Source organism: Eurosta solidaginis, chromosome 4 (genome assembly GCF_040869045.1).
Source record: "Eurosta solidaginis isolate ZX-2024a chromosome 4, ASM4086904v1, whole genome shotgun sequence".
In the NCBI taxonomy this organism is placed as follows: Eukaryota; Metazoa; Arthropoda; class Insecta; order Diptera; family Tephritidae; genus Eurosta; species Eurosta solidaginis.
Genome location: NC_090322.1, coordinates 186676991 through 186701381, shown reverse-complemented (window position 1 = coordinate 186701381; position 24391 = coordinate 186676991). Strand labels below are relative to the sequence as shown.

The 24391-nt window shown below is 33.9% G+C and overlaps 1 protein-coding gene across 27 annotated transcripts in view; it reads left to right on the top strand.

Moving 5' to 3' along the window:
* dlg1 (discs large 1) overlaps positions 1–24391 on the top strand; it is a 424309-nt gene that overhangs the window by 368499 nt on the left and 31419 nt on the right. For 20 of the 27 annotated variants that reach the window (XR_010953064.1, XM_067784235.1, XM_067784232.1 and 17 more), the window contains 3 exons: positions 5140–5245; positions 6255–6329; positions 13979–14023. Coding sequence is in view for 26 of the 27 variants with exons in the window: in XM_067784235.1 (XP_067640336.1) it covers positions 5140–5245; positions 6255–6329; positions 13979–14023 (226 nt within the window). In the remaining variant the exon portion in view is untranslated. The remainder of the gene's footprint in view (positions 1–5139; positions 5246–6254; positions 6330–13978; positions 14024–24391) is intronic. The other 7 variants (XM_067784227.1, XM_067784223.1, XM_067784226.1 and 4 more) reach the window with 3 other exon arrangements.

Sequence of the window (24391 nt, the reverse complement as noted above, 5' to 3'; positions counted from 1 at the left end):
ACTAATTCTATATGCTTTTTATACTCAGCGTGCTTTGCACACAGAGTATATTGACTTTGATTGGAAAACGGTTGGTTGTACAGGTATAAAGGAATCGAGATAGATATAGACTTCCATATATCAAAATCATCAGTATCGAATAAAAAATTTGATTGAGCCATGTCCGTCCGTGCGTCCGTCCGTCCGTTAACACGATAACTTGAGTAAATATTGAGATATCTTCACCAAATTTGGTACACGAGCTTATCTGGACACAGAATAGATTGGTATTGAAAATGATCGAAATTGGATGATAACCACGCCCACTTTTTATATATACAAAATTTTGGAAAACACAAAAACTTGATTATTTAGTAAATAATACACCTAGAATGTTGAAATTTGACATGTGGACTGATATTTACTCTTGATAAAAATTTGAAAATTTTTTTTAAATGGGCGTGGCACCGCCCACTTGTGATAAAATCAATTTTACAAATATTAATTATAAATCAAAAATCGTTAAACCTATCGTAACAAAATTCGGCAGAGAGGTTGCCTTTACTTACTTTGAAGAAAAATTAACGAAATCGGTTAAGGACCACGCCCACTTGTATATAAAAGATTTTAAAAAGGGTCGTGGACGAATAAAATAAGCTATATCTTTGCAAAAAAAGAGCTTTATATCAATGGTATTTCATCTCCCAAGTGGATTTATAACAATAAATAGGAAAAACTTCAAATTTTTAAAAATGGGCGTGGCACCGACCCTTTTATGACTAAGCAATTTTCTATGTTTCGGGAGCCATAACTTGAAGAAAAATGAACGGATCGTAATAAAATAATAAAAAAATAGCAGGAAATATTTCTAGAAAAAATTGGCGAGATCGGTTAAAGACCACGCCCTCTTTTGTATAAAAGATTTTTAAAAGGGTCTTAGATGAAAATAATAAGAGATATCTTAGCGAAAATTAGCTTTATATCAATAGAATTTTACTTTTTAAATTGAATTATATCATTAAATTGGAAAATACTAAAATTTTTGAAAATGGGTGTGGCACCGCCCCTTTTATGACTAAGCAATTTTCTATGTTTCGGGAGCCATAACTCGAAGAAAAATTAACGGATGGTAATGAAATTGTGTACACATATTTTCCTTATGGCAGAAAATATTTCTAGTAAAAATTACGGGATCGGTTAAAGACCACGCCCACTTTTATATAAAACAAGTTTAAAAGGGTCGTAGATTAGAATGATAAGCTATAACTTGGCAAAAAATTGTTTTCAATCAATGATATTTCACTTATCAAGTTTTATTGTAAGAGGAAATGGGGAGACATTTTTTTTAAACGGGCGGTGCCTTGTGTTATGTAGAAAAGTTATTTATCTGAAATGAAATGTACAATTGAAGCTCACTCTGAGTATATAATGTTCGGTTACACCCGAACTTAGCCTTCCTTGCTTGTTAATCTTAATTGTGTGGAATAATTATAGGCGCGCTCCAAGAGCTTAGTAACATTGGTTTTATAGCATTGCTTTTATATTCGCTAATTTACTTAGAATTCACAACATCTGTTATGGTAATGTTATTTAAAATACTTTTCTAGTAAGTACATTACTAAGTAATGCAAACGTAAGTACATTACTGGCGAACAAAAAAATACCAGTAAAAGTTGGTTTTAGCATCAGAAAACTATAACTGCTTTCGTAATTCATAGACTGTCAGTTATCGTCATTTGACATTGTTTTAAGGTATGATTAATTTTTTGATAGTTTAAATCGGCTTTAACACATTTGAATCTGCATATATCTAGAATTTAATGCTTGCAACATTACTAATGCTAATTAAATTTTCTTTTATGGTAATGCAAACATAAGTACATTACTTATGAAGGACGTCGTAATTGTCAGTAGATAAACATTAATTTTAGCATAGAAAATTGTAAATGCTATTTGTAACGCATAAAATTGTGTACCTCAGAAGAGTTGGGCAATAAGTATGACGTGTGTAATCGATAGCTATTGATTTAATTAACATAAAATTCCTTAAATTAGGGATGCTGCAAACGCTTAATATCTGCAAAACACTTCGACAGCTATCTCCTCTGTCGTTTCAAAAACGCTTAATTTCACCAAATTTTTGGAAAACACCCTACCTTCAGATATATATCCTCGGAACGGACTGATTTGAGCATGTCGATTCTTCTAGGTCACCGAACCTCCGCCGCTGAGATAAATAAGGCATTTCCAAATAAATTCTTAATATGAATCCTCTATGAAACTCTGAAATATAGCTTTTTTCTAACTGACAGCAAAAATAAAGAAAGAATTTTACTCAGATGACGATTTAGAGCTGGAAAATATATATGAAGGGCTTAGAACCAAAAGGATCTAAGTAACATCGACGTTGAATTGAGATAATTAAGGTTAATGTAAATTACTTATTGTAAATTCTGGGTAAATGCGTTTGAAATGATTCCTGTCTAAATGAATGCAGGTTAGTCAACTAATTCAAAGGATGTTTACTGCAGATGGAAAATAACTGTAAATTTCCAAAAATTATTGCAAAAATTTCCTAAAATTATTGCAATAAAATTTCGAACGTTGATTGCTCGGCCAAAAGAACATGTAGAATTTTTTCGAGTGTGCAGTCTTGTAGCCCGTTTAATTTTAGTATAATAAAGTGCTAAACTTAAGTTCGTAGGAAGTCTCGCTGATTTTTGACAATTTTTTTCTGGATCCAAGCGCACTTGGACCCTTTTGGCTCCAAAAATTGTTGCAATAAAATTTCGAACGTTGATTGCTCGGCCAAAAGAACATGCAGAATTTTTTCAAGTATGCAGTTTTGTAGTCCGTTTAATTTTAGTATAATAAAGTGCTAAACTTAAGTTCGTAGGAAGTCTTGCTCATTTTTGGCAATTTTTTTCTGGATCCAAGCGCACTTAGACCCTTTTGGCTCCAAAAATTGTTGCAATAAAAATTCGAACGTTGATTGCTCGGCCAAAATAACATTTAAAATTTGTTCGAGTATGCAGTTTTGTAGCCCGTTTAATTCTAGTATAATAAAGTGCTAAACTTAAGTTCTTAGAATGTATCGCTGATCTTTGGCAATTTTTTTTTCTTACGACGATAAGGGCTTTTTTCCATATAAATAAAATTACGTTAAAAAATTCCTATGGGGTATAACTCAAGAAAAAAATTGCCAAAAATTAGGAAAATTTTTTACAAAGCTAAGATTAACGTACTTACTGGCTTCAAAACTGCTTACTCAAAGAAGTTCTAAAAATCTTGAGAAAAAAGTAGAAAATTCGGTAAATTTTCGCGAATTTGGCATACATTAGGCATAGTGACATTATATTAAGTATTTACAGAAAATATACAACGCACAGTTGTAATTCAACAAAAATATCGCTATTTTTAACAGTTTCATTTTATTTTATTTTGTCACTGCTATACGATGATGTATTTTCATGTAAGCCTGCTTTTACATTAGTCAAGTAAGAGGCTTCTTCACCTCTTTCAAATCAGCGAGACTTCCTACCTACTTGAGTTTAGCACTTTATTATACTAAAATTAAACGGGCTACAAAACTGCATACTTGAAAAAGTTCTGCATGCCGAGCAATTAAATTTTATTGCTTGGAAGAGCGCACTTAGATTCTTTTGGCTCCAATCATTAATGCAATAAAATTTAGTACGTTTTCGGCCTGGCAAATATATGGCACTAAAATGTCCAAAATGGCTTGGATCGCATTGTCAACAAATATACGCTATATTAAATATACACATATGGGTATAACTCAATTTTAGAAAAAATGTCACTTAGATCCTTTTGGTTTTGAGCCCTTCATATGTATCTGTGAATTTGTCACAGCGACTAATAATTGTAAGTAAATTTCAACACCAGCTCGGAATAAATAGCCCTAACTGGATGAATGTATTTATCATTAGTAGTAATCACAAACTCCTCATGGAACTTGGGGGTGGAGAGGGAGGGAATGGCCTGAAGGTTTAATGTGGCCACAAAAATCGTTCCCGAGATGGTCGGGCTAGCATCTTAATGGTGCTGTGGTACCGGAGCGTACCGGATCTGTGTCCGGCAAAGGACCATCACATCGATAACACTCCCCAAAGCCTTCGGGGAGCAACCTTATCGCTACAACAACAACACCAACAAACAAACTACTTTACAGCTCTCGGAACAGAAACAATTATCTGCGATAATATGAATTAATTGGCCTGTGATTTGTGCTGCGACTGATGCCTATGTAAATGCAGCTTAGTAGATAGCAAAACTCATCACGGATTTATTGATTTATAATGTCGCAGTAAAAACTGCTGTGAAGAGGTGTGTGTTTACGATTATTAGTAAGCGTGGCTCTGAAATGTAATTTAAATCATATTAATTGCATACCAGCCTGACCCGTGCGCATCTTGCACAACCAATATAAAAGTCTCTTACCAAATATCAACAGAAATCAGCTGTTCTATTAACTTACAGCGTGCGCTGCCATTTAGCTTATAATAGCAACTGCCGTCAATCAATTAAAACTTGCGATGCCATCTAGTGTACAATAAATAGCAACTACCGGTAATGCAGTGCAAATATTCACAATAGTGCCATAGTACAAATAGATTTCTTTGTGTGCTCACAATCGTGTATTTTAATAAGATATAGCTCAACAAAAGCACTACGACCAAAATTGCCCAAAGCTCGCTAATAGCCCGAATCTCCATCTTTACAACCAAAACTTTATTTATAGATTTGGATTCCAAATAAGAGCGAAAAAGGGATCGGTACATAAAAACAGCAATTAGAAATAATATATATGATGTGAGTTCCTTACGGACCGGCCAGTTCAACCTAACCTAACCTAATAGCTTATCAACGCAGTAGTGCTCTTCCCTCACTGTTCATTTATAGTCATGGATATCAATCGGTGCCACTCAGCAGACATGTCCACATAAATGATTACTGTCGTGATTTGAACGATTTGAACACTGTAATCGAAATTTTAAAAAAGTTCAATTTGGCTAATCGCAATCGTCTTGTGATCGTTAATCTTAGTGCCCAGCTCTGAAGTACACAATGCCCATCTATGATGCAATTAAGTGAAGTCTTAAATAATATAATTCTTTTATTTATCATTTATTCCAATAGCAATCAACGCTCGATCGCAAAAAGAAAAATTTCACATTTTCGCGAAAATTTCCATTCATGAAGAGTCGAGATGAAAAACTGGGAGAAGATGGCAGTGATCAAGAGCGTAAGTAGCACAAAAGATGTATGTATGTGAGTGTGGGTATGTTTATGAGCGAGAAATGAATGCAAGGGCGATGCTATTGCCGTTACACGCCAGAGAAGTGATTGTGAGAATGTGCATTTGTTGTGTGCCTTAGAGTTTGAACCGCTTTCGTAGTGAATTTAGCTGCGTGACAGGCTTTCTCGAAAAATATGCAGGCTTTTTCAATACGAATTGTCCCCTTTTTCTTAGACAGCGTGAGTTCCCTCTTGCCACTGCTGTTCTTTACTGTATTATTTTTAAAGTCTGTCCTTATAATAATCTATGTATTTCTTCTTAATATTTTGAATTGTAAATTATATATTTTTTTCGGTTAAATTGTATACTTTTGGTTTTGTTCGCTTGTCTTAATGCTTAAGCTTTTTGTTAATTTGTTATTGCTTTTGAAATTACTTAGCGTATTTCAGCATTTAGATTTGTTTGATGTGATGATTGAATTGATTTATTTTATAATATAATTTGTTTAATTTTAATATATATATTTTTTGCTTTTCCATGAAAATCACGTACACAAAACTACTGCTTACAACAACCACGTAACATCACAAAAACAACAAACAAAAAATTACACTCGAAAAAAACATCTAAATTTGAAAACGCAAATATTATGTGACGTCCTCTTCAACATCATCAAACTATCATCTTCAAAACGTCATCATCGTTCGCCATCCGCCGTCCATGGTCCGTCGTCGTCAACAAACCAACTATTTGCGTGCATTCATTCAAATACAAATATGATTGGTGTATAAATATGGCATTTAATTACACAAAATTTTGAATTAATTGTAATTATCAACAATTTTATAATTTTATATTCATATTGAACATACATATACATACACATACTCGTTGCTGTCTACGTCCACTTCATCGTCATTGCTATATGCTTTTGATCCTATTCGTGCTGTCATGATTTTTGGTTGATTCAACCATCGCGTTTCGTTGTTTTGTACCATCATCCATCCACGTTCAGCTAATGGAGTTGTAAACAGCAATAGTGAACTTGATATAAACAGTGTTAACAATAATGAAACAAGTGAACCGCAACGTAAGTGCTGAATTCAATATTTAATTTTTTTTCTAGTTCGTAATTTGGGATCTAAGATGGCTAATAGCAAAGTATGTAAATTGTGATTAAAATTTTTTTTGGGATGAGGTAAAACTTTATAAATATCCATATTTACTAATTTTACTAATTCGGTTGTTGGAAATTTTCGATATCCTAATCGTATTTGTAAATACGTAGTACTTACAAAACCATCAGCAAGATAACCAATTTTTTGTAGTACGTACAGAAAGTTAAAAGTAAAAAATTTCGAAAGTTATGTTAAATTTTTTTTGTTGTAGCGATAAGAACACTCCCCGAAGGTTTTGGGGAGTGCTATCAATGTTGATGGTCCTTTGTCGGACGCAGATCCGATACGTTCCGGTAACAAGCACCATGTACGTTCTGCTACATGAACTATCTTAGCCGCTAGGAACTTAAAAAAACGCTTTGTTGATTTATGAAAGGAACGGAAAAGAAGAGGTTCATGACTTTTAAGGGAGTTCACCTTTCGTGACTCTTTGGATAGAACTTCTGGCTACTAATGATACTGCTTACGCAGATGGCCTCTTATTTGCGTAGGAGGCGAATCTGCATCAAGCAGTTGCCTGCTGGCATGTCGTATGTGTATGTGAAAAGGGAAAAAACTCAAGAAATACGCAAAATAAGAATCATGACTTTGACAGGTTCCCTGCAAATATCGCGAGTACTCCATGGGTGCATGTATAGAGTACTCGCTATGGACCAACCGAGTGCTCCAAAATTAACCACATTTGATACAAAAAATATGGTCCAATTAACATTGCGATGTCCTAGGACTGGACCATAAACTCCAGCTCCGCATTACATCAGAGTAATCCATGGAGTACCCATAGTCCAATAAACATCGTGTTGTGTTTACAATCGTTAAAAACGATAAATGATCGGCTTACAATATGTTCGTGTAGAACATGAGTTGGTCCATTGCTGCATTACAGTGGAGTATAATGGTAAGTACTCCACTGGACCACATTATCCAACGATTTTTGCAGGGTTGTGGTATGTCCTACCAAGATCGCCTGGTAGAGTTCAAAACTACAAATTGTTCCAAATTTGCTTCACATAAAAAGTGAAAGCGCTTTTCTATTTTGTCCTTGGAATATTGTTAATATTTCAAAAAAAAAAAAAAATTATCGAGTACTCTGCGAAAAAAGATACAAATTGATGGTTTTGTAAGTATCTACGCAAATTTTATCGCTAAAATAATTGTTTAGCAGGATTTTAACATGCACAGTAATACCATCTTTACTAGTTGCATAATAAGGAAAACCCGGTTTCACTTTAATCAGGGCTGCAAATAACTTTATTTTTATTAAAAAAGAACACTATTTTTGTTTTTTTTGTTTTTTAAAAAGTTATACTTTACTAATCACAGGTTTGATTATTTTTTGGACATTGTTTTTACAACAAATGCGACAGTTTCAAATCTATTGCGACTGGAGAATACGACGCAACTAATTTATGATCGAAAAAGCAAAAAAAAAAAAAAATGGTTTATATCGAAGAAATTCTAAAACACACTTTAGAAAAAAAATGTCAAAAATCAATGCGAATTTTAGAGACTTAAAACTTTCATTTTGTAACTGTAAACTAGAAACGTTGTCCAAAATTATAAAAAAAAAAAATTCGGAAATTTTCATGAAGATTTTTAAAAAACGCAATTTTTCAAAAATGTTATCAACATTGGTTTACATAGATTTCGTTAATAAACGAAAATGAAAAAGGAAGAAAATAACTTATCGATTTCCGAATCATTTCTGCTACTATTATTTACTTGCAGGTGTACTTGTCAAAATCCTAGTCTTGAAAATATTGTAACGAATTTAGGGAAGTCCTATTTTTATGTTAACTTAACCAAAAACCCATCGTTTTAAAGATACAACTTTGGCAACGCTAATTGTTTGTTATGATTACTTTACCTTACACGATACACATATAACGAGGTGTCATTGCTTTCCACTATGCAAGGCAAAAAACAGAAACAGTTTATTAATTTTTTTTTATTTAATGATTTGGGAAAAATTTAAACAACGTGACATCAGGGGGACAAGGCGACAGCTGTTTCGATTATACCTTGTAAATCTCTTCAAATCCTTTTCTCCCTGGAGTGGGATTTGAACCCGTACTCCTACGATGGTTGAAGTGTTACAAAGGCATTCAGCCACGCCATGCCTTGGTTGTTGTAAATCTTATCCCAATTGCCATCTTTGCATATTTTTCGTTATTCACAGTCCATACTTCGTATGGCATCATGTGGTAAAGTTATGCGTTGGTAAGGCGGTTTCAAAGAAACTTGGTGTTGTTGCTTTTTGTTCTATTTATAGAACTACAACGAATTAACCAATGTTGTCTATTTGTATGAGTTTTAAGCGTCCTGCTGTCACGTTGTTTAAATTTTTACCAAATCATTAAATAAATTATAAAATTAAAAATTGCTTCAAATAAATGTTTTCATACATTTAAAGCAATAAGGGTAATCCCCGCTTAAAACTCATACAAAAAAAAATTTTTTAAGTTTTGAAGAAATAATAGATATTTTCCACAATCTTTCAATTTCATGAAATCAAATGTGCTATTGAAACCATTCCAAAATATCGGATGATTTTCTTTGACTACATTTTAAGAGCACGAAATTTGCAAAGTATTCCAATGAGTATCACTTTATAACTTACCACTTTTATAATACTTATGTGATATCCCCTTTTTCGATATTGCTATGCAGCCCTGATTTTAATATAAACATATGTATGTATATTTCGGTATCTTGGGTTATCACCTTATAACTAGCACAAAAGAAAATTGCATCTGCTTGAGGATACTACTTTACTATAAAAATGTTTACTGGTACAATAAACATAGCGAAACAATGGATTACACGACGAAACTATCCAATTTAAAGAAAATATTTTTTTTATTTTTTTACCAGTTCATGTTGTAGTTTTGGTATCGTCTGTAGGCGCGCGCACTGCAAACTGTACACACACAAGACCTACTTTTATTCTACGTACAATCTACGAAACACCTTTGGATTAAATTAATATTTAATTTCAATTATCTCTTAATTACTTTTCAATTGAATCTTTTTTTGTATGTTTTCTTTCTTTCAATTTTTTTCTTTTTCAATTTAAACTATTCTGCAATGCATAACTCTTCCCCATTACTTATGAGGCATTCCATTAGAAAAGATAGGTCGACCTCTCCGATTTTCTTCAAATTAGGAAGACATGTAGTATATGACGTCTAGAATAGTGTGTGAAAATATCTTTTTTAAAATTTTGAATATTTTGGATTTTATGTACAGTTGAAAATTTTTGAAAGCTTTTCTTTGGGTTAAAATACCTTTTAAACTATTAATTTTAGAAAAAAATATATTACTACAACAAGTCTTTAAAATTATTGAAGTTTATAAAAAAAATTGTATGTTCTCAAAATTTTGAAAAATAATATGATTGAAAAATAAAATAAAATTTTTTTTCAGGGTAAAGTAATGAAGGATAAGTACCGATTCTCTTTAAAAAAAATCTGAAAGAAACTTGAATATGTTCTTAACCTACCCTTCAAATTTAAAAGAATGTTTTTTTTTGTTTTCGAAAAAAAAAATTTGTAAATTTTATGTTGAATAAATCATGATTTTTACGCACAGTAAGTTTGTGATACACAAATTTTTACACTATATAACACTTCGAAATGGCATAAATATTATGAAAATGTAGTTTTATATGTTAAATTAGGACAGTTTTTTTATTACTTTAAAAATTTTACAATCGCTCTCATTACAAGCCGATACAACTTTACATTTAATTTCGTTGCTTGAAAAGGGTATAAAGCTATGGAATGACCGTGTGCCATTGATTCGAATAGCTGTAGAAACGATCCTTTAGGAAATCTTTTTCTTTTTGGTAATCAGCTTTGGAACAGAAACCAAATTGCATTGTTTTAAATTCATTTTTGACAGTATTAAAAAATTAAATTGGGGTAATAATTGGTGTGGAGTCAGGACGGCGTAAACTTTCTCGTCGAACAAATCTTTTAACAGTACCGCCGATTCCATCACAAGCGTTTTTACCATGCGCTTTTATATTAAAATCCTGAAAGTGATACATTAAATTAATAAAATTGTATTTTTTTTATATTGCGAAACTGCGCCATCTGAAAAGTAGTAAATTTTTTTAACATTGTCGTTATTTTATTTTGATACAAGCCAATTAATCTGTTTCTTTTGAAATATAGTGTAAAAATTTGTGTATCACAAACTTACTGTGCGTAAAAATCATAGATTTATTCAACATAAAATTTTCATTTGAAGGGTAATTTAAGAACATATTCAAGTTTCTTTCAGATTTTTTTAACGAGAATCTGTGCTATCCTTCATTACTTTACACTGCAAAAAAATTTTATTTTATTTTTCAATCATATTATTTTTCAAAATTTTGAGAACATAAATTTTTTTTATAAACTTCAATAATTTTAAAGACTTTTTTTCATATACATGTGTAATACTCCTATATTGCTAATAGAAAATGCTCGCAATGTGTTTTGGATGCGAAATCAAAGCAAGACAGCCTATAAAATTTTTGTGATTGTAGCAGCATAAGTGTGACAAGGAAAACTTAAATTTTGGTACATTCTATTATTGAATACAAAAACAAAAATATGTAAACAGCAATATATCGGCACTCTTATGTTGGGGAATGTACTTAGTTAGCTTTTTGTAGCAATATAGAAGTATTACATATATGCTTTTTGTAGTAAAAGATTTTTTTCTAAAGTTAATAGTTTAAAAGATATTTTAACTCAAACACACACTATTCTAGACGTCAAATACTACATGTCTTCCGAATTTGAAGAAAATCGGAGAGGTCGACCTATCTTTTCATATGGAATGCCTCTTATGTGAGAGAAAAGGGAATACATTATTCAATAAATAGGATTCACACTTTTTTCTTCATATTCAATGCTCTTTCTTATACTATAAGGCAAGGCAAGGCCATCGGTGCAGGGCCGGATTAACTAATTATTTGTATCACAATTCCATTTATTAGATAACTTTGGAAATGATAATAGAATATATCCTAGCCTTAGTCTCTTTTTTGGTTTTTTATTTTTCGCTTTATCCAGCTGCTATTCTCCCAAGCTTTTTGCTTCGTGCTGGCTTGCCTCCTTTTTTGTCTTCTGTGCCACTACCATAAGTTGCTACTTATTACCTTTGTGCATTCGTTTGACATCAGTTCATAGAACGGATAGATTGTCTATTGCATTTTATTGTATGGTCCGGTGGATGGTTGGTGTGGCAAATTCACCTTGATTTGTTGTTGTTGTAGCGATAAGCACACTACCCGAAGGCCTTGATGAGTATTATCGATGTTGATGATCATTTGTCGGATGCAGCTCTGGTACGTTCCGGTAACAAGCACCATAAAGGTACTAGCCCGACCATCTCGGGAACGATTTGGTATGACCACATGCAACCTTCTAGGCCATACTGCCCTCCCACCCCCTAGATCCATCAGGAGTTGGGGGTCGCCAGAGCCCAGAAACTTTATTTTTTTCGACCACGGAACATGTGGTATTGTGTAAGTATCGCATTTTATCTAAGAAAGGCGCTTCGCTTCCCCCTTAAAACGGCTGAAGATCGTACTTTGTTGGTTGACAACTCCAACCAACTAGAAACTCTGCAGGACGTCCAACAATGAACAGCTTCGTTAAGTCTATGCTGATAAATATATCGTCCTGCTTCCTGTGAAGAGATCCCAAAGTGTCGCCTGCATTTAAGAGAAAATGGCCATCTTATTACTGGTACTGTCTGTACCCAGTATAGCCTGGCATGCCTTCCGCATAGATCTTTGAATCTAGGATATTATTACGTGCTTTAAAAAATGTATTCAGTTCATTTATCGCCTTTTCTCCTTGTTCAACCTATTGTCAACATCCGCTGGGGCAATGTTTTCGCCTGTAAGTTGATGCTTTGCCGGAGTTCTAGTATACTTGATAATAGAACTTTATGTAGAAATAAATGTTTGAGCCTATCTTTCGCAGTTTGCTGTTCCGCTCTCAAAGAAACAACAAAAAAAGCTCCTTACTTACTTTAGATTTTCGTTCTTGATAAGGTTTTGTCACCACTTGGGGCAAAGATGATGTACGTGTCCTATACAAGAATTGAAGATAATGTTTCTCGTTGTATTGTTTTGAGTTTGCGGGACAACTCCTGAAACTGATGCAATTAGGTCGAATGGGGCTTCCAAAATGAGTATTCTTGCTAGGCACTGAGGTGAGTCCGAAATTAGGTTGATAATGCGTGCATGGGACTTTCCTATAATTTCGCTCAGAGATATTTTTGTCTATTTTTGGCGATAGTTTCTTCTGCAAATTCATTTCCTTTAATATCCCTGTGCCCAGGGGCCGAGCAAAGGGTGATATTGATATGCCCTATGGGCGCCAGCGAGTCTCGACATCTCCGCACGATATCTGACATTATAAAGTTGGATTCTACTGCCTTTAAGGCGGCCTGCCTGTCGACTAAGCAGACATTGCGGTCTGAGACCGTGCTGTCCTCAAGCAGTCTAGCTGACCTCTGCCTGGAAAACACTGCATGAGTCAAAACTAAATCCGAGGTAGGACCTAACCTTTTTCAACCCTTAAAAAAAATTGAATTTTTTGTTAATGTCGTCGTTGAGAGTTGCGAATTTGCACTAGCACCGCCCATTGGTATCAACGTGTTAATGCAGCGCAGCGGAGTGTTACATAATTTTATTCTTTTGCTCTGCACCGCACTCCCTACATTATGCATAATCCGGCTCTGCATATGAAATATTTGAATAGTTTTCTATTTTTTCAATAGTTCACCAAATGCACTATACATACAGTGCACCATAGATACCCAGTTTCACCGGTTACGTACTTATTTCATTAGTTATTTTAATTAATTTTGCAATAGTACAAAAAATTAAGGAAAATAAACAGCTTGTCCCTAATTAGTTTGTCGGCACTGTATGTATATCAAAAAATGAAAGACATTATTCTCAAAGATTTTACAATTTACTGCTTGCTCATTGTGTTGATATTCCCAAAGCTTCTTATATGCCTCTCATTCCAAAGCGAAACTCAGTAATCGGCTAACCAATTCATCATTTTTTGGAAATAAAAAAAATCACAAGTTTTCCTTCATCAAAAATTCCTCTTCACAGCCAAATCCTCATTTTCAGCCTAGATATTTTTTTTGCTGATTAAGCAATATTTACTCATGTCCATACATAACTACACACATATTTACTATTGTGTATATGCCAGAGTTGGGCATAGTGCGTTAAATTAAAAATTTGCTTAAAAAATTGGTAGTTGTTAATTTTTTCCAGTGTCTCTAAATTTTGAGTGTTAGTGAAAATATTTTGTACTACCAGGTAATATGCTCAGACCACTAAAAATGTAGTCCATTTTGCCCAACTATGATTCATATACCCATTGTTTTTTTTTCTTCTTTGTTTTTGGTCAAAAAACATATACATACTTTCTAATTGCCCACTCGGCCTTTCTTTCACTCTGTGTTTTTTTTTGTCTACTACTATTACCTCTATTCTTTTTTAACTGAAGGAATTCTTAATTCTTTAATTTTCTAGCTTTTATGCTTTGCTACACACAAGACGATGCCAATGCTGAAGGAGGTATGTACCAGTTATTTTTACTACCGTTGTTTACCCGTTTTTAACACGTACTAAATACTTCTTCCATATGTGTATACTAATCCTGTATCTATGTAGACTTTATATATTCTTTTATATACCCTGTTATTTCTACAAAACATACTAATTTGTAACGCATTTTGAACTACAGTTCACATACATATACATATGTACATGTATTTGCAATTTACTTTTTTTTTGTATTTTATTGATTACATTGTTTATATAATATTTTTTTTTTCTTTTTTACCATACTAACACATAACTTACAGTTACAGTCGTGAACAAATTTAGTTTTCTAAAAAATCATGTAGACTGCAACATATTTAAGTATTCGCATCTTTTTATGACAAATTTATAGGAATTTATATTATATATACATAAGTAAATACATATACAATGTAAGCTGGGTCGATTTATTAACCTATATCGCGCCATCGAAAAAATCGCTCAGGAAAAAAAATTTTCGAGCCTGCAAAATTTGAGTTTTTTAATTTTTTTTCTTTGATTTTTAAGGTTTTTTTCATGACCTACTTAAAATATTTTCATGTATGTCCGACTCAAAATTGTCCGCTAAAAACTTTGGCGATAACAGTTTTTGAAAAAAAAAATATTTTTTGGGTTTTGAGGAGTTTTTTTTTAAGGGTTTCTTCAGAAACGTGCAAAAGTGTTGCCGATGAAAACGAATTTGTCTCATAGTTCCTATCCCACTTAAAATTATGCGATAAAAACGTTGGCATTAACAGTTTAAAAAAAAAATTTTTTTTTTTTGGTTTTTGGGACTTGTTTTGGTCGAAATCGATTTTTTGAAATGGCGAAAACCCTCTTATTGAACAATCGGTTGTATGGGAGGTATATGCTATAGTGGTCCGATCCGGTTGATTCCGTCAAATGTAAAATCCCCCATCAAAATATGCCTGCTTACCAAATTTCATCAAGATATCTCAAAAATTGAGGGACTAGTTTGCCTTAAAACAAACGGACAGACGGGCATGGATAAATCCACTCAGCTCGTCTCCTGATCATTTTGGTATACTTATTGGTGGGTCTAACGGAAACATATACATAAAAAATGATTTGGAGCCTTGAAAATGAAAAAAATCGATTTCGACCAAAACAAGTCCCAAAAACCAAAAAAAATTTTTTTTTTAAACTCTTAATGCCAACGTTTTTATCGCATAATTTTAAGTGGGATAGGAACTATGATACAAATTCGTTTTCATCGGCAACACTTTTGCACATTTCTGAAGAACCCCTTAAAAAAAAAAAAATGGTGAAAAAATAAATTTTTTCGCCAAAACACTCCTCAAAACCCAAAAAATATTTTTTTTTTCAAAAACTGTTATCGCCAAAGTTTTTAGCGGACAATTTTGAGTCGGACATGAAAAAAACCTTAAAAATCAAAGAAAAAAATTAAAAAAACTCAAATTTTGCAGGCTCGAAAATTATTTTTTTGGATTTGCTTAGTGGAACTTTTTTTCCTGAGCCCTAAACCTATCGAAAAATCGATGGCGCGATATGGGTTAACTTTCGTCCATGCAAATCAACCCAGCTTAATATACATACATGCATACAAAAGTGAGCAAATTTTATTTCTTATTTGCTTCTTTTTTTGGGTATATTAAACATAAACTTTAATAAAAGGTATAGAAAACTTTGTACATCAACTCCAAAAACCTTATCGAAAAAATTTGGAACTTTGAAACGTTTTGAGTAAGCAGTTTAATAATCTCTTGACGCCACTTTACTGTGTTGGAGGTTTATCTGTAACTCGCAACACCATTGGACTGTTTGTCCCCCTCCAGCACCTTCGTCGTGACATCATCGCCCTCCCCTTGCCCTTTTATCTTAGAGGCCCACTTCAGCCTCTCGTAACTGTTGCACCGGGTGTTCCTCTGTGCGACTCGCAGCACGATTTAGCTGTTGGTCCTATTCTAACACCTTCGTGGTGACGTCGGCTACCTCCACCTGTCCTTTTTCTCTTAGGCTTTTGAGGTCCTTTTCGACTTCGCCCACTTCTAGCGTGTTGGGATTTTTATCCTCGGGACTTCTTTTCCTGAGTCGCATGTAAATTTTGCTAGTACCAAAGGACATTTTGCCAAGCTGCGTGTACAATATATCCTCCGCCTGCTTATTTATTTGGAAGATTTAGAACTGACCTTTCTCCGTAGATTGTCTATGCGACTGCCCTGCCTCGCGGCTCTGGGACTGGGTCCTTTCTGCCTCTTGAAAGCAGGCTTGTAGCCTTCCGCCGAACGTTGCCTCTTCATTCTGCCATTCGACGCGTCTTCCTCCTCGTACCGGTTGCAGAACCGTGGGTTTCTCGCAGCAAACCATTTGAACTGCCTTCGACCTACTTCTACCGCCTCATGGGCCCATTCCAAGCGCTCAATCTCCACTTCTGTTGGGGGACCACTACTCCCAGGCGTTGGACAATTCTTAGTGCTGCACGGTACTGCGAGATAGCTCTTTTACTTCCTCTGCTCGGTATCCTTCTCCATTCTTCTACTCCGTTTTCATTTGTATGCTATTCCAACACGGAGCTCATTGAATCTGCACTACTCCCGCTACCTGAGTCCGACGCAACGCTTAGTGCGTATTTGTCGTCCTTGGCTTGCGACTCAGTCCTCTTATCATCGTCCTTATTACAATTAGGTAATGAGTCGTTCATCTTGGTCGTACGACCACCTGCCCGACAAGGCGGGCTCAGCGGCCCAGTTTTATATACGGGGAAAAAACCGTCCGCAACAGCAGCGTCCCTTGCTGTTGCAAGGCCATCATCCCGAGGTGGCCCGGTATCGGGGAGACTCCGTTCGAATACAGCCGAATTTATCCCCTGGCTGCATATCGTCCGCATAACAGCCTGGATTAAGGTGTTGGCAGTTCTTGGTCACGGACATCCCGCCGCCCTGCTATGAGGCGAAACGGCGTAGATGCCAGTCCTAAACAGCTCCGCCTCATAGTCGGGCGCTATGGAATTCGGCTAAGCTCTCACACCAACGACAAGGTGCCTACCCTAGTGATGGGTATTTTTCTTGTATTTCGTTAGTTTTTTTTAAATATAGTTTACACACTTACACCAGTACTGAAACCGTATTAGGAAGGAGGACGACAAAAAAAATAACAGAAAATACAGAGAAGATAAAGTATTGTCATATAGGTATTACAGTTTATGAACTTCTTTTTGTTGATTTGACTGTTGAAACACTCAACTCATAATCAACAATTTGTGCGAAGTTGGACAGTTATTTTGGATTGATGAAAATTGGCAAAAATATCGGTTGAACGAATCTGATTTAATTTCAACAGCTCTGCTTCTTTCAGTGTAGCAATGCGTACAATTATTGCATTCGTTAAAAATATTTGTTATTAAAATTGCGATTTATGTATAGCCCTTTGACATTCTGTGAGAAATCGGTTCACCAGAAAGCCACTCCTTTCATTTAAACTCAGTTTAGGACACCCTGTCTCCATTATTGGTTTTGAGAAATATGTATTTGAAGCCTTTAAGTCATTTGTTCTTTATCAATTTATTTTTTTTAAGTTTGTATGTATCAACACAAAAACAGCATACATAAAGTACCCATAAACAATTTGTACATAAATATGTAGATAATCAGTAAAGTATCTCTCATAATACATATATCTAATAATCATAAATATCATATAATTAAAAAAACTATTATTTTTAAATGATGTATGTATATGAATCAAAAAATTAATAGATATTGCATTTCGAAAATCGTGTGCATTTCATACTTTTAATGTATCGTTTTACTGCATCTACACCAACATACATATGTACATACATGAAAACGTACTGTGACCACTCTTTGTCAAAATCCAAACCACGTAAGCTTGGCAAACGTTTCATTCACAGGGTTTTTTGGCACATACTCGGGTGTCTTATTATTATTTGTACATTACTACGAATTTTAACAATGTTTATAAATGGACAGATGCCCACAATTATCTATTTTGTTCCTTGTATCAGGAGCTTACTCAAAAGTATTAAGTGCGGAAAACTTACATTGAGTGAAAAGAGAAAGTCCCACCACAGGAAAGTGATCATGACACACGACCTTTCGAAAGGCTTAAAAGGTTAATCCAAGGCAGAGGTGGACCGCCAATTATTTGAATTATACACAAGCACCTTCGTAATTCAGGAACGTAATATCTTAATTGTGGTGCCCGATCCCCACATGACACAAACCATCATTTTAGTTGTACCGTGTATCCGAAGCCTGTAACAGCAACATCTTCATCTTCTTCACTAATAAAACTAACAGTTTCTTTGAACTTCGCCGTTAGAATATTATGATGATAATTATTTGAGTGGATGTGGTCGTAAGTTCGGGTGAAGTGCGATTACCACAACCGTTAGTTTCAAATTATTGGGGATCTGTTGTGGACTGTACAAATCGAGAAAGAAAACAATTCCAAAGCTGTCAGATCAGATATTTATTCATTAATTGGTGCTTAAAATTCTTGACAGTTTTTATTTCCTCGTAGTGAATAACACCCGGGTCATTTCTATCCTAATTATTACTTTATATGAAAAAAAAAATTATTAAAATAAATAAATGTAAGTGCGATAACCTCCGAAGAGATTTTAGGCCGAGCTCTCTTCCAATTTGCGTCGTGCTCCTTTTAATTTTTCCTGCAAATTGGCGGGACGGGACCTACTTGTTTTATGCCGACAGATGAGTTTTCACTGAGAGGGGCGACCCCGCTCAGAAAAACTTTCTTCTAATTGAAAAAACTAGAAACAAGTTTGCTGTTGCTTTTCATGGCGCGTGAAGCCAGGATTTTCGGTGTGGTAGGTGGAGCACGCTACCATCACACCACGGCGGCCACCACAAAAATTAGATTAAACAAAGCAAATAAAAAATTTTAGTAAAATAAATTAAATATAAGGAAATTGAATAAAATTAATAAATAAAAAACTAAAAAGAAAGAATGAAATAAAAATTATGAGAAAACATAAATAAATTAAAGTAATGAAAGCAAATTAAAATAAATTGAAACAAATTTAAAAAAAATAAATGAAAGGATACAAAACAGAATAAAACGAGATAAAAAATGAAATTAGTCAACTCAAAATAAAATATAACAAAAAAGTATATAAAATCAAACAAAACGAAGTAAAATTAAATAAAATGCAATAAACAAAAAAATAACTAAAATAAAAGAAGTTGAAAAATTAAAAAAGAAAAAATGAAACAACACACAATTTTATACATAACATAAAACAAAACAATGGAAACAATTTAATAAACTAGAAGAAAAATCCGATAGATGAACAAACGATTAAATCCAAGGTCAGGTTACAGAGTTCAAGTGATAGTTATTCTTAACCAAAAGCAACAACACACAAAACCTTGTACACATAGTAACACATGGAATCAGAATGGTTCAGCTCTACTCGAGCAAAAAAATTAAATAAAAAAAAGAAACAACTTGGGGAAAACTTAATTTAAGTCACATACATAGAGACGCAGTCATAGCCTAATGTAGTTCGAATCTCGCTCGAGGAGAATATACATAATTTCTAATTTAAAAATACAAAGATATCTGATAAATCTTTGGCCGGTTTGTTGAATTTCATTCAGTTTTTCCAGTATAATAAAAATGCAATAATTTAAAAAAGAAATTATTGTACAATACATCCAATAAATTTTACAAATGAATATATGAATAGACGATTATAACCAAGCTTATAGAAGAAATAAGTTATGCAAAAACTTAACAAAAACATAGAATTTAATTGAAAAAAAAAAATAATTAGAAATATTAAATTAAATGAAGTACAAAAATACCACTATAAAATAAAATAATTTTAAGAAATAAAAGTAAAATAAAATATAGCCCGCTTACGTTACTTATGTTTAGAAAAGAAAATAAAGCCGCGTGCTTACCTCCTTTTGTTTCCCCTGGCGTTATTTCATTGCACCGCTCGTTAATCATTTCGAAACTCTGCATTGGCAAAACAGAAAAGTCCATAGATTTTTTGGAGCATTTTTCACTTGAATAGTCAAAGGCTCGCCGATTTGTAAAAGCATCGCTTTTTGTCGAGAGAAGATTTTTATTCTTTTGATTTCTAATCAGTCATTATTTTCGACATCGCCTGTGCTTCCCAAATAGACAAAGATACTAAGATGTGGTTACTAGGATTAATTGACAACTCTCTTGGAGTAGTGTGTCCATAGATTACGTACTCCAAACCAAAAAATCGCCTGAAGAATTAAGGGCTAATGAAAGTGAATGACTGGCAAATATATGATTCGCTCAGGCGCATCTGATAAAGCAGACTTTCAGCAAGTATTTATGCAATTGACCTATTTTCTTAGCAGCCAGACTACCATTTTATATAAAAAAACCTCTGAGGTGACTGTTCTGGCGATTGAATTAAAAAAACTCTAAATACCTGTATGCTCGCTGCCAAGCGACGGTTCTCTTCACAAAAAACATTAAAATTACTGCCGTTTTTAACGACAAATAATCACTCTACCCTATACAAGTATGCTATACCAAATGCAAAACCCTGTTTCCCATAAAATTGGTAACATATAAACGTTTTTGAAAGATTAACACACAACCCCAGTATACTCCAGCTGCTTAGCTTGTTGTTCTGCTGTGCATTCGATACTCAGTGAGGAGCCACATTCATTGTTGCTTTTGAATTGGCAATTGCCAATACTTTCTGCTCATACAATTTTATTTTCGAAAGTTCTTTTGGTTTTCATATTTTTCACTTTGTTTTTTATTTTTCAAGAATGTGTATTTGAATAGCTTTTTTTTTATTCTTTTACATAAAAATTAATCGCAAGAAGTACTAAAATATGTCACGCCACTGTAATATATTCTATTGTGTGGTGATGAGTACTGCCAAATGGTATTGGTGTAGCGAAAAAATTAAATAAAATTTATTATAAATAAAATAAAAAATGGTTTTGGAATGAGCAATCAGTTCTACTAAAATACTACTTACTTCAGATTTTTTACAAATTTATTGAATTACCGATTGAAAATTGAGGAATTCGAACACAATACAACCTTTAAATGTAAGTACGTTTAGAAATGTAATGAATGAAATTGATGTTCATAAAAGGCGTTAAGAGTTGTGGATAATCACCTACTGAAGATAGCCGGCCATATGCGCGGCCGTATTGAACTATCTGTCAAAATGTTTAAAAAACCATTTTGTACACTCTGTTAGGCAGTTTGACGTACATATATCATGTTTGATTTGTATATTATGGAGTAAGTATAACGAGCTCTAAATAAACATTTCGAATAAAAGAAGTGTTGACTCTTATCCGTCAAACTAAGTGTCGGCATGTTCCAGATTACTTTTTTTTTAACTTTTTTTTTAGAATGTTCAATATGGCGGCGCAAATGGCCAGCCATCTTCAGCGGGTGATAGAGAGAGACGCAGGATGAGCACACCGTACTAACTTTAAATATCAGGTGACGGTGTCTATTTATTATTTTGACGTCTAAGTCACATTTTTTAGTGTGAAGCACTGCGTCAGCAACTGAGGAGTAATCGCAAAAAAACGTAAGCGTCAGTTATAATTTTTCAAGTAAGCAAAAAAGGAATCTTTGTTCTGGGCTAGATCAATGCCGAAATTGTAGTTGAGCAATGAAAGAGGGCTGGCGGCCACCGTGGTGTGATGGTAGCGTGCTCCACCTACCACACCGTATGCCCAAAATTTTAGAAAACAAGGTTTTTCAATTAGAAGAAAGTTTTTCTAAGCGGTGTCACCCCTCGGCAGTGTTTGGCAAGCGCTTCGGGTGCATTTCTGCCATGAAAAGCTCTCAGTGAAAACTCATCTGCCTAGCAGATGCCCTTCGGAGTCGGCATAAAACATGTAAGTCCCGTCTGGCCAATTTGTAGGGAAAAGCAAGAGAAGCACGACGCAAACTGCAAGAGAAGTTCGGCCTTAGATCTCTTCGTAGGTTATCGCGCTTGATATTTATTTATTTTAATGCAAGAGGACAATAATAATGCATATTTGCAAGAAGTCATTGCTTGCAGAAATTGACGCATACAACCTTTTTCGCGATTACCCTTCAATAGCTAATTAGTTTATTCGCGTATTTTGCGTTCAATCCGTCAAAAGGCCCATATGCATTTTAAAGTTTATTGAAATTGCTGTAAACTTTAACATTTATCTCTCGTTGGTCAGCTGGCGCCCGAGCAGTTTCACACAGCAATGTGGGTTCTCGCAAGAGGTGATCTCTTAAAAGTGGTTAGTGTGACTTAAAGTGAGAGGTGTAATGAAAGATAAATTTTATTAACCTAATAAGATTGACGAAGTTAGTTCGCGACAGTTAGAAACAAACGTAAAGCCTGAGTTTGTACGATTTGCGTGAACAAGTGTTAACAATTTCCAAATATGTTTTTACTTGTTTTGTATATTTTCATTCCTTTTATTGCTTCTGAATCAGTTTTATTTTTTGCCTTCTAAAGAGCTTTGTCTAAAAAAATTCATAATAGCTGTGCTTGGGTGTATTTGTGTGTCCGTATTTCTTTACGAATTGTCGTTTGTCCTTTAAACTGGTATCATGGACTGTGGTTTTTTTTTATATATTTTTTTTCTTTATATATATTTTGTAGATTCAAGCAATAGAATATAATAAAAAAATACCCGTTTCCTAGCCCCCGCATAGAAATAAAACCTTTACATATCAAGTATACCCGCCTCCTCTAAAGATGAGCAACATTGCATTAGCTTCACATGGGAAAATAACTCTCCGTAATCCTTTCACTTGTTAGCGTCGTAGTAATTTGTATGGGTATTTGCTTTGTTATGCAATAATCAAACGACAGTGCGCCTAAAAACTTGCATCACATGAAGTACGTTGCAAGACATATTGAATTCGTATGGCTCTTTTTAGGCGCTTCATTAAAATGAGTTTTAAGCATATTCCTGATTCCTCATTTTGTGGGTCAACTCCACCGTTGTCTGCGATCCACATACTATACCCATTACACTTAAATATTCCAATTCACTATCCTCGTGTTCCAATGAAACATGAACCAGATACGGATAGATTTAACATGCCAATGAACCATATGCATCACATTGTTGTTGCATATGCGTGTTAAATCTATCCGTATCTGGTTCATGTTTCATTGGAACACGAGGTATCACTCGATTAGCAACAATTTAGCATACTCAGCATATGTAAATCTTTTCAAGTTTTTTTTTACCACTTTATTCGATTTTATGTATAAAAGTTTGATCTTCATATAATTCATTCGTTTTTTTTTTCTTATGTTTCCTTGCGCCTTCTGTTTCGTTATTTTTCTACCTTTTTTGTTAGATTTTTTATTTGTCTTCTCAGCATTTGTTTGTAACATTTCGTTGCAAGTTCACACACCATTTTGGTTGTGCATTATCTTATTTTGAAATTTTGCTAGGAAAATCTATAAAACATGCATACATAAGGGGGAGCAAAAATATCACATTTTCTGACTTACATTCTAGCTGTGGAATTTGTGAGACAAATGAATTATAATCAATATATCGAGGTGATACGCCGAATTCGCAAAACATTCATAGAAAAAAGGCTTGGGTTTCAAGCAAAATTAAATTTGTAATTAAAACATTTTAGTAATAAACAAAAGCACTTAACAATAAAATTCCTTTTTAGACTGTTTTTTATACACTGTTTTACATTGAAGCTCGAACAATAAGAAGGGTTTGAAGCTGAGAAGTTTCTGGGATCACATATTGACATGGCAGATTTCCACTAAAGCAAATTTTGTCACATTTTGTGCTTTCAAAATAAATTTCTGTTAGAATTGTCTTTAAAAATATCAGCAATATTGTCTCTGATACTTACAAAACGCATGATATATGAAATATTTGATGAATTTCGTTTTAAATAATGTACAAGTTTGGACCCAGAAAAGATTCATTACTTTTCTAAAGGTCCTCCGTGCGCTGGACTCGTACCTGGTGTCAGATTTTCTAAATTGCTCTGATATTTCTGGATATTTATGCCCAACAGTGGGAAAATCACGTTTTTGTCTATACTCACAGCCCCTTTTTGTCACAAAAACTTAAGATATTTTCCATTGGAGTCTATAGAGTATAGATATTGTTTCCATACAAAAGAAAAAAAATTACAAATATGAAATATACTTTTGGGCTTATTATGTAAAGTACCAGAGCATATATATGAAAAGGTGGCTTATGACTCAAAAAAAGAAACAGCTGTTAAAGGTAAACAATGCATTTCTTCAGTTTCTTAGTAGCTTTTCTTTTCCATTATTTCTTTTGAGTCATAAGCCACCTTTTCATAGGCCGGGTCACATATACATAACCATATACGAAA